Raw genomic sequence first — 14,657 nt, 5'->3', positions numbered from 1 at the left:
TGTAGCACCACATTTCAAAAGCTTCTATTCTCTTCTTGTCCAAACTATTTATTGTCCATGTTTCACTTCCATACGTGGCTACACTCCATACAAATACTTTCAGAAACGACTCCCTGACACTTAAATCTATACTCGATGTTAACAAATTTCTCTTCTTCAGAAACGCTTTCCTTGCCATTGCCATTCTACATTTTATATCCTCTCTACTTCGACCATCATCAGTTATTTTGCACCCCAAATAGCAAAACTCATTTCCTAATCTAATTCCCTCAGCTTCACCCGAATTAATTCGACTACATTCCATTATCCTTGTTTTGCTTTTGTTGATGTTCATCTTATATCCTCCTTTCAAGACACTGTCCATTGCGTTCAACTGCTCTTCCAAGTCCTATGCTGTCTCTGACAGAATTACAATGTCATCGGCGAACCTCAACATTTTTATTTCTTCTCCATGGATTTTAATACCTACTGCGAACTTTTCTTTTGTTTCCTTTACTGCTTGCTCAATATAGAGATTGAATAGCATTGGGTAGAGGCTACAACCCTGTCTCACTCCCTTCCCAGCCATTGCTTACCTTTCGTGCCCCTCGACTCTTATAACTGCCATCTGGTTTCTGTACAAATTGTAAATAGCCTTTCGCTCCCTGTATTTTACCCCTGCCATCTTTAGAATTTGAAAGAGAGTATTCCAGTCAACATTGTCGAAAGCTTTCTCTAAGTCTACAAATGCTAGAAACGTAGGTTTGCCTTTCCTTAATCTAGCTTCTAAGATAAGTCGTAGGGTCCGTATTGCCTCACGTGTTCCAACATTTCTACGGAATCCAAACTGATCTTCCCCGAGGTCGGCTTCAACCAGTTTTTCCATTCGTCTGTATAGAATTCGCGTTAGTATTTTGCAGCAGTGACTTATTAAACTGATAGTTCGGTAATTTTCGCATCTGTCAACACCTGCTTTCTTTGGGATTGGAATTATTATATTCTTCTTGAAGTCTGAGGGTATTTCACCTGTCTCATACATCTTGCTCACCAGATGGTAGAGTTTTGTCAGGACTGGCTCTCCCAAGGCCGTCAGTAGTTCCAATGGAATGTTGTCTATTCCCGGGGCCTTGTTTCGACTCAGGTCTTTCAGTGCTCTGTCAAACTCTTCACGCAGCATCGTGTCTCCCATTTCATCTTCATCTACATCCTCTTCAATTTCCATAATATTTTCCTCAAGTACATCACCCTTGTATAGACGCTCTGTATACTCCTTTCACCTTTCTGCTTTCCCTTCTTTGCTTACAACTGGGTTTACATCTGCCCTCTTGATATTCATACAAGTGGCTCTCTTTTCTCCAAAAGTCTCTTCAATTTTCCTGAAGGCAGTATCTATCTTACCCCTAGTGAAATAAGCCTCTACATCCTTACATTTGTCCTCTAGCCATCCCTGCTTAGCCATTTTGCACTTCCTGTCAATCTCATTTTTAAGACGTTTGATATTCCTTTTTGCCTGCTTCATTTACTGCGTTTTTATATTTTCTCCTTTCATCAATTAAATTCAATATTTCTTCTGTTACCCAAGGATTTCTACTAGTCCTTGTCTTTTTACCTACTTGATCCTCTGCCGCCTTCACTACTTCATCCCTCAGAGCTACCCATTCTTCTTTTACTGTATTTCTTTCCCCCATTCCTGTCAATTGTTCCCTTATCCTCTTCTTGAAACTCTGTACAACCTCTGATTTAGTCAGTTTATCCAGGTCCCATCTCCTTAAATTCCCACCTTTTTGCAGTTTCTGCAGTTTTAATCTACAGTTCATAACCAATGGATTGTGGTCAGAGTCCACATCTGCTCCTGGAAATGTCTTACAATTTAAAACCTGGTTCCTAAATCTCTGTCTTACCATTATATAATCTATCTGATACCTTCTAGTATCTCCAGGATTCTTCCATGTATACAACCTTCTTGTATGATTCTTGAACCAAGTGTTAGCTATGATTAAGTTATGCTCTGTGCAAAGTTCTACCAGACGGTTTCCTCTTTCGTTTCTTACCCCCAATCCATATTCACCCACTATGTTTCCTTCTCTCCATTTTCCTACTGTCGAATTCCAGTCACTCATGACTATTAAATTTTCGTCTCCCTTCACTATCTGAATAATTTCATTTATCTCATCATGCATTTCATCCATTTCTTCATCATCTGCAGACCCAGTTGGCATATACACTTGTACTACTGTAGTAGGCATGGGCTTCGTGTCTATCTTGGCCACAGTAATGCGCTCACTATGCTGTTTGTAGTATCTTACCCGCACTCCTATTTTTTTATTCATTATTAAACCTACTCCTGCATTACCCCTATTTGATTTTCTATTTATAATCCTGTATTCACCTGACCAAAAGTCTTGTTCCTCCTGCCACCGAACTTCACTAATTCCCACTATATCTAACTTCAACCTATCTATTTCCGTTTTTAAATTTTCTAACCTACCTGCCCGATTAAGGGATCTGACATTCCACGCTCCGATCCGTAGAACGCCAGTTTCCTTTCTCCTGATAACGACGTCCTCTTGAGTAGTCCCCGCCCGGAGATCCGAATGGGGGACTATTTTACCTCCGGAATATTTTACCTAAGAGGACGCCATCATCATTTAACCATACAGTAAAGCTGCATGCCCTCGGGAAAAATTACGGCTGTAGTTTCCCCTTGCTTTCAGCCGTTCGCAGTACCAAAACAGCAAGGCCGTTTTGGTTAGTGTTACAGGGCCAGATCAGTCAATCATCCAGACTGTTGCCCCTGCAACTACTGAAAAGGCTGCTGCCCCTCTTCAGGAACCACACGTTTGTCTGGCCTCTCAACAGATACCCCTCCGTTGTGGTTGCACCTACGGTACGGCCATCTGTGTCGCTGAGGCACGCAAGCCTCCCCACCAACGGCAAGGTCCATGATTCATGGGGGTAGGAAATAACTCAAAGAAATAATTAAATATCTACAGTCACTGTAAATAAACTGGCTAGGAAACATAGATTACTGCAAAACATGTGTGAAACGAAGTGTACGGCTGTAGATAGAGAGATTCTGAATGAAACACGTTTAGCTGTCAACAGAACAATGCGTGATGCCTTCAGCGACCACCAAAGCAAAATATTGTCAAGTGATCTTTCACAGAACCCAAAGAAATTCTGCTCATATACAAAGGCTGTTAGTGGCACCAAAGTTAGTGTCCAGTCCCTAGCGAATGAGGTGGGAACTGAAATTAAGGGTAGCAAAGCAAAATCTGAAATGCTTAACCCCTTTTTCAAATGTTCCTTTACAAAGGAAAGCAAAGGGTAATTGCCCCAATTTAATCCTCATACCACTGAAAAGATGAACGAAATAAGTATTACTGTCAGTGTTGAAATCGTCGAAGTTGAACAAAGCTCCAGGGCCCGATAGAATTCCTGTCAGGTTCTATACTGAATTTGCGGCTGAATTAGCCCCTCTTCTAACTATAATCTATTGTAGATCCCTTGATTTCCGAAAAGCATTTGACTCAGTGCGTCACCTACGCCCAGTGTCAAAAGTACGATCGTATGGGGTATCAAGTGAAATTTCTGACTGGACTGAGAACTTTTGGTAGCGAGGACACAGCATGTGGTCTTGGATGGAGAGTTTTCATCAGCTGTAGAAGTAACTTCGGGTGTGCCCCAGGTAATTGTGTTGGGATCCTTGTTGCTCATGTTGTATGTTAATTACCTTGCAGACAATATTAATAGTAGCTTCAGGCTTTCTGGAGATGATGGAGTTATCTGGAATGAAGTACTATCTGAAAGAAGGTGCATATATATTTAGTCACATCTTGATAAAATTTCAGAGTGATGCTAAGATTGGTAACTTGCTTGAAATGTTCAGATATGTAAAACTGTACACTTCAAGAAACGAAAAAATGTAGTATCCTATCGGCGAACTCATACAAATACCTGGGTGTAACACTGTGTAGTTACATGAAATGATACGATCACATAGGCTTAGTTGTGGATAAAGCAGGTGGTAGACCTTACCTTGCCACCGGCTTTGCCGCAATGGTAACACCGGTTCCCGTCAGATCACCGAAGTTCTGTTGGGCTGGGCTAGCAGTTGCATGGGTGACCATTCGGTCTGCTGAGCGCTGTTGGCAAAAGGGATGCGCTCAGCCCTTGTGAGGCAAACTGAGGAGCTACTTGACTGAGAAGTAGCGGCTCTGGTCGAGTAAACTGACATATGACCGGGAGAGCAGTGTGCTGACCACATACCTCTCCATATCCGCATCCAGTGAAGCCTGTGGGCTGAGGATGATACGGCGGCCGGTCGGTACCGTTGGGCCTTTTAAGACCTGTTCGGACGGAGTTCAGTTTGTTTTAAGACTTTGCCTTATTAGTAGGATGATGGGGAAGTGCAATCAGTCTACAAAGGAAATTGCTTACGAATCACTGATGTGACCTTTTCTAGCATATTGCTCAAGTGACTAGGAACCATACCAGAGAGGACTAACAGCAGTATTGAACATATAGAGAGAAAGGCGACAGAAATGGCCACAGGTTTGTTTTATCAATGGAAGAGTGTCACAGAGATACTGAAGAAACCGAATTGGAATACTCTTGAACATAGACGAAAACTATTCTGAAAATGTCTATTAACAAAGTTTCAAGAACCAGCTTTAAATGATGATTCTAGGGATACAGTACAATATGTATTGCTCACATAGGGATTGTGGGGATCAGTTTAGAATAATTACAACATGCACAGAGGCATTCAAAGAATCATTCTTCCCATGCTCCATACTAAATGGAAAGGGGAGAAACTCTAACAACAGGTAGAGTGGTATGCACACTCTGCCATGCATCTCATGATAGTTTGCAGAGTATAGGTGTAGATGTAGAAAGTCTTCACATGTTCTGTCAATTTCAACAGGCAATCGTCTGTCAACCCTGACAATTTGGCATCTGTTGCACATTCCAATACATCATAATTAATTTTTAATATAGCATCATTGTTTTTTATTCAGCCAGACGCATATACAATTAGTGGTATAAAGTTATTTTACATTTTACAATCGACATACGGTACTGACTGAAATAAATTAATCCTTCTATGCAGGAATAAAGATTGGTCCATAACCTCACCGGCACATCAAGTAAATGGACCTCATTTGACTCCAAAAGAATCGATAGTTAAAAATGTACGTAGAGATAACCAAAGCACCTGCTGATGGCAGCATGATGCTGAAATGCGCAGTGTTAATGAATATTAGTAAAAAGTGACTGAAGCAGAAAATTTTGTGTATAAATTTTGTAACACAGGCACTGATATCAACAAATTTCACACAACAAGGATCATTTTAAGTAGCGTCTCCATACCTCCGAATTGTACACTACTGGCCATTAAAATTGCTACACCAAGAAGAAATGCAGATGATAAACGGGTATTCATTGGACAAATATATTATACTAGAACTGACATGTGATTACATTTTCACGCGATTTGGGTGCACTGTTGTGGTCTTCAGTCCTGAGACTGGTTCGATGCAGCTCTCCATGCTACTGTACCCTGTGCAAGCCTCTTCATCTCCCAGTACCTACTGCAACCTATATCCTTCTGAATCTGCTTAGTGTATTCATCTCTTGGTCTCCTTCTACGATTTTTACCCTCCATGCTGCCCTCCAATGCTAAATTTGTGATTCCTTGATGCCTCAGAACATTTCCGACCATCCGATCCCTTCTTCTAGTCAAGTTGTGCCACAAACTCCTCCTCCCCGATTCTATTCAATACCTCCTCATTAGTTATGTGATCTACCCATCTAATCTTCAGCATTCTTCTGTAGCACCACATTTCGAAAGCTTCTACTCTCTTCTTGTCCAAACTATTTATCGTCCATGTTTCACTTCCATACATGGCTGCACTCCATACAAATACTTTCAGAAACGACTTCCTGACACTTAAATTTATACTCGATGTTAACAAATTTCTCTTCTTCAGAAACGATTTCCTTGCCATTGCCAGTCTACATTTTATATCCTCTCTACTTCGACCATCATCAGTTATTTTGCTCCCCGAATAGCAAAACTCATTTACTACTTTAAGTGTCTCATTTCCTAATCTAATTCCCTCAGCATCACCGGACTTAATTCGACTACATTCCAATATCCTCGTTTTGCTTTTGTTGATTTTCATCTTATACCCTCCTTTCAAGACACTGTCCATTCCGTTCAACTGCTCTTCCAAGTCCTTTGCTGTCTCTGACAGAATTACAATGTCATCGGCGAACCGCAAAGTTTTTATTTCTTCTCCATGGATTTTAATACCTACTGCGAATTTTTCTTTTGTTTCCTTTACTGCTTGCTCAATACACATATTGAATAACATCGGGGAGAGGCTACATCCCTGTCTCACTTCCTTCCCAACCACTGCTTCCTTTTCATGTCCCTCGAATCTTATAACTGCCATCTGGTTTCTGTACAACTTGTAAATAGCCTTTCCCTCCCTGTATTTTACCCCTGCCACCTTCAGAATTTGAAAGAGAGTATTCCAATCAACATTGTCAAAAGCTTTCTCTAAGTCTACAAATCTAGAAACGTAGGTTTGCCTTTCCTTAATCTTTCTTCTAAGATAAGTCGTAGGGTCCGTATTGCCCACGTGTTCCAACATTTCTACGGAATCCCAACAGATCTTCCCCGAGGTCGGACTCTATCAGTTTTTCCATTCGTCTGTAAAGAATTCGCATTAGTATTTTGCAGCTGTGACTTTGGGTGCATAGATCCTGAGACATCAGTAACCAGAATAACCACGTCTGGCCGTAATAACGGCCTTGATACGCCTGGGCATTGAGTCAAACAGAGCTTGGATAGCGTGTACAGGTACAGCTGCCCATGCAGCTTCAACACGATACCACAGTTCATCAAGAGAAGTGACTGGCGTATTGTGACGAACCAGTTGTTCGGACACCATTGACCAGACGTTTTCAGCTGGTGAGAGATCTGGAGAATCTGCTGGCCAGGGCATCAGTGGAACATTTTTCTGTATCCAGAAAGGCCCGTACAGGACCTGCAACATGCAGCCGTGCATTATCCTACTGAAATGTAGGATTCGCAGGGATCGAATGAAGGGTAGAGCCACGGGTCGTAACACATCTGAAGTATAACGTCCACTGTTCAAAGTGCCGTCAGTCTGAACAAGAGGTGACCGAGAGGTGTAACCAATGGCACCCCATACCATCACGCCGGGTGATACGCCTGTATGGCGATACGAATACACGCTTCCAATGTGCGTTCCCCGCGATGTCGCCAAACACGGATGCGAGCATCATGATGCTGTAAACAGAACCTGGAATTATCTGAAAAACTGACGTTTTAACATTCGTGCACCCAGGTTCGTCGTTGAGTACACCATCGCAGGCGCTGCTGTCTGTTATGCAGCGCAAGGGTAACCGCAGCCACGGTCTCCGAGCTGATAATCCAATCTGCTGCAAATGTCGTCGAGCTGTTCGTGCAGATGGTTGTTGTCTTGTAAACGCCCCAATCTGTTGACTCAGGGATTGAGACGTGGCTGCACGACCCATTACAGCCATTCGGATAAGATGCCTGTCATCTCGACTGCTAGTGATACGAGGCCGTTGGGATCCTGGACGGCGTTCCGTATTACCCTCCTGAACCCACCGATTCCATATTCTGCTAACAGTCATTGGATCTCGACCAACGCGAGCAGCAAGGTCGCGATACGATAAACGGCAATCGCGATAGGCTACAATCCGACCTTTATCAAAGTCGGAAACGTGATGGTACGCATTTCTACTCCTTACACGAGGCACCACAACAACGTTTCACCAGGCAACGCCGGTCAACTGCTGTTTGTGTATGAGAAATCGGTTGGAAACTTTCCTCGTGTCAGCACGTTGTAGGTGTCGCCACCGACGGCAACCTTGTGTGAATGCTCTGAAAAGCTAATAATTTGCATATCACAGCATCTTCTTCCTGTCGGTTACATTTCGCGTCTGTAGCACGTCATCTTCGTGGTGTAGCAATTTTAATGGCCAGTAGTGTAGTTGGTTGAAGAACCACTGATTACAGCATTCTCTCCTCAAAGCCCTCTATTAAAAAGTTGGTCCAACCACGGCGACTGTGTTAGTCCGTACATGAAGTTGTCTGTTGAAACTTCCTGGCAGATTAAAACTGTGTGCCGGACCGAGACTCGAAGTCGGGACCTTTGCCTTTCGCGGGCAAGTGCCGTGAGGACGAGGCGTGAGTCGTGCTTGGGTAGCTCAGTTGGTAGAGCACTTGCCCGCGAAAGGCAAAGGTCCCGAGTTCGAGTCTCGGTCCGGCACACAGTTTTAATCTGCCAGGAAGTTTCATATCAGCGCACACTCCGCTGCAGAGTGAAAATCTCATTCGGGAAGTTGTCTGTTAACAGAGAATAGGGTGTCGAAAGAACGGCAACGGAGACTCATTTGGGAAACTGTTGCAGAGCCGGCACGCGGCCACGGAGACTGCCTGCGACTCAACGGTGTGTACGGCGGCGCCTGCACGGCCGCCTACACGCTGTGCGTGTCCGGCATGGCGACGCCCGCCACGTGCGCACACGGCTACCTGTTCGACAACGCCGCCAAGTCTTGCCGGCGGCCGCGCAACGCGCAGGAGCAGCACTGTGCACAGGGCCCGCAGCAGGTGGACACTCGGCCAGGTGTCCAGCAGCAGGTGGCGCCAGACACGACGCCGACGCCCGTTGCTACCACCACTACCACACCTCAACCTGCCGTCTCCAGCGGGCGACCTGTGGACACCACCACCCTCTCCACCCAGCCTGCAAGCAATGCCACTACCCAGGAGACCGCGACACAGCCGCCACCTCCTAGCGACCAGAATCCCTCTGCCGGATACACACAGCAGCCGTACTATCCAGACTATTACTACTACCTGCCCTACTACTACACCAGCAACCAGCCCGCTTTCTACAGCACCAACACTGGCCAGGCTGGCCAACAGCAGCCGTATAACAACCAGTACCAAACCCCCACGACCACTCAGGAGCCCTACTACCTGTACTATACACAGCCCTACTACACGGATACGGCGACTCAGTACTACTGGTCTGCACTGCAGAATGGGGACTGGTATTCCTCACCACTGTCAACATCGGGCCAGTACAGCTCTCTGAGCCCGTCTACTGGCTGCGCTACGACGCCGTCCCCTATCGGGACTCGGAGCCCGGCCATTCTAGTTTCGGGCTTCCTCGATCCGGTCCAGTCCTCTGTGTCAGTGCCACCACCAGTGAAGTCCAATGCTGTGAGCCAGCTTACGACGTGCACACCGGATGCACAGGGCTCATCCATTCCAGGTATGAGGTCACTCAACTTTATCACACCTTTCATAAGATCAAAAGATGCAATCAATGATGTTCTGTCAATTCTGAGGACATCTATACATGGCATCCGAGAAATGTTGTGACAAACTTCTAGGGAAGATGGGGCACACCGTAAGGATAAAGAATTGCAAAGGAACACTTGACTGCAAATGTCACGGGTAAGCATTAGCAGAGGTCGGAGATTGGAGAGGAAACAAGAGAATGATTCATTTGAAACATCTATTGGACATAATGAGCACACATGGTGTGTGACATAAATACTGTTCTTATGTTAGAACAAATGCTCCAAATTTGTACTATTAGATGTCACATGTGCCTGACACCCATAGAGCATTGGCTGCAGGATCAGTGCACCAGGAGTTTCTTTGATTGTAGCCACTGTGCAGACGATTCTTGCAATGAGATTCAGTCGACACTCCACCGGATCGCGATATATGAGAGATTTCATGGCACCCCACAGAAAGAAATCAAGGCTCGATAAATCGGGTGAGTGTGGGGGGCCAGGAAGCCAGTCCACCACACTCACTCCATCAATATCATCATGACCTGCGCAAACGCCTATGAATATCCATTGGAAAATGAGCAGGTGCCTCACGTTAGATCCACATGCTGCGCCTCACATTTGCTGGAGCATCTACAAGCCAGCCAGGAAAAACCTGTTCCAGAAAGGTCTGATAATACGCAGCAGTCAAGCGGGATGGTAAAAGGTATTGTCTGACTAAGCAGTTTTTGACCAAATCCACCCAAAAATTTACTGCGAAGCAGTGTTGTACCATTTCGTGTTGCACACCATGGGGGTTTTCTGGCGTTGACAAATGCTCCTTGTAGTGATCGAATATGCCATCCCTAATGGCCTTATCAGTCAACAACACAAAAGCTGGAAATGCACATATTGGCAACTTTGTTGCAGAAACAGCTGTGCAAAACACACACATGCAAGATCGTCTTTATGGTGCAATAAGTGTACCCTTTGGATGTGAAAGGCATCGAAGGATTCGGCATTAAAAATACGCCAGACACTGTCATGAGACATTCTTAAGTTCAAGGCGACAATATGTATGCTGGTGCTTGGATTAATCTCTCCAACATCCAACACACTTTATTGTCTAGCGACCCAACACGCTGACCTCACTAGCCAGTGAGTATGCAGGGCAGGCTCAAGCTCAGAGTATGTCACCGATGACTTCATTGATGAGACGTGGATTTTCCACACCCAGACCCCCACCCCACCTGAGGAAGGCCAATTCTCCTATGAATACAATGGTGGGAATTCAACTTCCGGTGGGAGATTAAAGACATATTCCAATTGTGGTAGTAGGTTTCCTATGAAAGAAGGGTTGCTGTTATCCTAAGCGTAAATTGGTGGGAAATTCAAAATGGTGCATTGTCATGATGGTTGACTTGCAGTACGAGCACAACCTAATTATGACGTCAGAATTCAAGATCTATAACCTGGAATACAAGTTGGCGACTGGGGCCTACTGGCTGTGGCTCCATTACATCACAGTCATCCCTGACCTGTCGATTTATTTATAACAATTTGGAATTCTTGTCCAGACTTGAGGTACTGGCTCAGTCCTACTGTTCACTCAGAGGTGTATAGTCACTGCAAACTCTGAGTTTGGATACATCTTTATTTTTAAAAAAAGTACTTGTGAGGAAACTTGCACCGCCCTGCTGTTGGCATTGCCCTGCCATACGCGTTGCTCTGTAATGTGTGGACAGCATTGCAGTTGCCCCGCCCAAGGTCACCCCCAACACCAGACAACAGCCTGACCTACTCCCCTAGCTTAAAGTACCTTTATTTAAACAAATACCTTGGCAGGGACAGCTCCCTATTCCACGGTCACAACGTTTACAATTACCAGACTGGCTGAGAAGTCTGCCACCAACCTGTCCTTGGTTCCAGTGCTAAGAGCCAAGTTAGGATGGGAACAATTGTATCTTTATTTGAACAACCACCACACCGGGGAGTGCCTCTTCCAGTGAGTTCACCACCTACTGACTGTTTGCAAACTCTCACAGGACTGCTATAGTCGCGAACCACTGTAGATAGCAAGCAGGAGCAGGACATTGCTGACACAACCACCTCGCCAGTGCTGTAGCACGTTCCTTGTCACCAAAAGATGGAGTCTGCTACCACATATCTTGGAAGTTACACTGTAAGTGTTGTATCCCCATCTGGTTGCTAGATACTGTTTGGTCCTAAGTACCTGGCTGCTTTCACCTAAAGTAGGTATATATCTTAAATGCTAAGCATCATGTCATACTATTAGGAATGCAGGCAGAAGTTTGTGCCTCCTATTTCTTCAGTGCTGCTCCAAGAAGGTTGGGCAGTGCTGTCAGCCACTGTGTCATATTAGGACATATAGCCTCACTCACCCTGTTGATGCATCACTATGCACCAGTGACAGCTCCATGTAGAGAGACAACTAAGCAGAATGGAATACAAGCAGCACTGCAACCACATTCCACATGAACTGAGTTAGGCTCTGGAGCCGAAAAAAGAGATTGCCATACTGTGGTTGTAGAAATCACAACAAAATTGTGAGTGGAATTCGCGATAGTAACATAACCAACATCAGAGAGCCATATACACCTCCATGCCGGCCCCTAATTTGAAGTCCATACCATACACTCAAACACTTGGAGGTTAAGAGCCTTCCAGACATGCCCCAGCTTATCCCCTTGTCCCATGGTAACTCGGGCTGTAGTCTCACCCATAGCATACCAGGCCACAGGTCTTTGGGACTTATCATCCACCTGTACTGTCCATGAGTGTAGGCCATGTAACAGCCTCGTCATGCTAGCAGAATAAGAGAGAGAAAGCTTCATGCATCTGTAAATACAACTCGGACATTGATTCACGTGACTTAGTGCACTTCTGCTTGCTTCTCCTTACTTGCCCACACTGGCTGGCGTCAGCGCAGGCATGACTGCTACGATTTTCACTGTAGGTATGCTTTGCTGTTATTGAATATTCGACAACTGAATTAACGTGTACCTGAAGGGGAGGACAAAGAATTGTGGTACAGATGTGTTCTGTGCTCTGTTAGGAATCACAGTGCATGTACGGGAGAAGAAATTCTCCAACATTACGTAAACAGTGACTAAATTCAGAGGCATGTGGATGTTTATTCCGCGAAAAACTTTACAGAACCTACTAAGAAAAAGGTGACAAGTTCAACACAACATAAACCTCCTTCTCTTATCCAGCACATATCAAAGTCAAATCGATGAAACTTTTACCAAAAGAAGTGAACTTCGTGTCATGCGGCTACACTTTCTCCTGGGTTATACATAAATGTTATGATCCTAACACGATATCCATTTGGTGTACATTACAGCCTCAGTTCTCTGCTACACAAGAAGACAATATTACTGACGGCACTGATACGTTTCCAATTTGTCACACGAAACTAGAATCAATCCATGTTTTATGGTGTATACTTGACATCAGATCTCTCCATAGTATTTCTAAATGACATCAGGTGCCACACATACAGTAAGTCTCTGACTTTTCACGTTAGTTTTATGGTAAAATCAACGAATAACATACTGACTCGATGAAGTTTCCACATAATGAAGGTGTAGTTTTATGCACTTCTGCTCATGTTGTTACATCTCAGAATTGTATTTAACATTCTGAAATCAGCGAATATAGCTACTACTGAATAATTAATTTTCCACGTAAATCGGAGAATTTCTGCGTCAGATCTGTCTCACCCCTACGGTTCGACACATACATCGAAGAATCAAGTGTAATTACCCACCCTGCAAATGACACATGATAGCAACCATGTAATAGAATTTCACAACTAAGAGTCCCATCTCAAAGAGTCTCATCTCGCTATTCTGGGTCTTGCGGAATAACAGACTGAACCGAGTTCCGCACAATCAATGTTTATAGAGTGTATGTTATTCTGTCTCTAGAAAGGATATAAGATGTGTTCCAGAACTGGACAGCCAACTAGCACAAACAATATAGACCTTTAGTTATATGCATCAACTCGATGGCAATTCTTAAAAAATGGGCATATTTACTTACTAGTGTGTTCGGCCACTGCTGTCTGATTTGTAGAAGTGAAACAGACTCTATGACATCAGAACTAAGATGACGACACAAGATGGCTGACCTGGAATATGGAGTCTGCGATGTTGGAATCCAAGACTTAGAATACTGGGACAGGCTCTATTACGTCAGGATACAAGATGGCGACGAACATGGCAGCCGGGACATAGTGGTGCAGCTATGATGGCAGAATACAAGACTTGGAATATTGGCACCGCCTTTATGACGTCGCAATGCGGCTCAGACCCGTCAGGCTAAGTTTCCATCTCCACTTTATATTTTAAACAAACACTGGAGAGGTAAAGGACGCTCCCCTCGTGTCAGCTCGCTTCTCCCATGCCAAGTTCGCTTGCGCTATACTCCAACAATCTTCCACACCCCCTCTGACATTACAGTTTAAACAATTTACCTCTCCACACACCTACCATAAGTTCAAATCGTGAGAAAATCAACTTACCCTAAGTTTAAAATGATGAGAAGTCTGCTGGTTGTCAAACTAAAGAACAATCGTGACATTAAAATTGAGTAGCACACTGATGCAACCTCTATGAGCCGTACACACCAACCGCTGCAAAGCCCAACATGTGTGATAGCTTGGAATGATAGATGCTGTCACTATGCCCCCTCCACTGGTGAGCGAGACGCAGGCAGATGTCAGACATTTCTGCACCATCCAACGAATGAAGACCATACCATAATCACATTCCAAAGCTGTGGCTATCGTTGAGCAAATGCCGTAGGTGGACTCCTAGACAGAAGTAGTCGTGTACAGAACAGCAACATTTGACATTCGAACTTACAGGATGCTGCAGTAATGTTGTAGCAATCCATATGGCAGACTTAGTCACACAGATTCAACACAATTGAACGCTTGAAGTTACTTCACAGAGGCACATATTCGGTCTCCCATCACTCCATATGGGGGTGGAACAGCAAAAGGGGCAAAAGCACTGCTCTCTCTCTCTCTCTCTCTCTCTCTCTCTCTCTCTGTCTCTCTCAATGTGCGTGTCTAGAAAATCAAGAAATGCACATTCGTCCTCCTAATGATGGACTGTTCCCTTCTTATAAACAACATTTCAGTACAAAAAACAGTCACCAGCGCCAGGTGCTAGACCATAGCGCTCCCTGCACGAATCAGGAACGCAAATTTTATGTTGCAACACTTACTTGGCAACATAATCGAAAAGCAGTGAAGATTTGTCCTTCATAGATTGAGTCTCTCCATAGCTTTTCAT

At 44.4% G+C, this 14,657-nt stretch overlaps 1 protein-coding gene across 1 annotated transcript in view; it reads left to right on the top strand.

The window, feature by feature from the left end:
- Positions 1-14,657, top strand: part of LOC124594635 — a 114,860-nt gene that overhangs the window by 51,968 nt on the left and 48,235 nt on the right. Inside the window, exon 3 of the mRNA XM_047133003.1 lies at positions 8,454-9,323. Coding sequence (XP_046988959.1) covers positions 8,454-9,323 — 870 coding nt within the window. The remainder of the gene's footprint in view (positions 1-8,453; positions 9,324-14,657) is intronic.

This window comes from Schistocerca americana, chromosome 2 (genome assembly GCF_021461395.2).
Source record: "Schistocerca americana isolate TAMUIC-IGC-003095 chromosome 2, iqSchAmer2.1, whole genome shotgun sequence".
In the NCBI taxonomy this organism is placed as follows: Eukaryota; Metazoa; Arthropoda; class Insecta; order Orthoptera; family Acrididae; genus Schistocerca; species Schistocerca americana.
The sequence above is the reverse complement of the archived record's forward strand: the minus strand, read 5'-3'. Positions and strand labels throughout refer to the sequence as shown.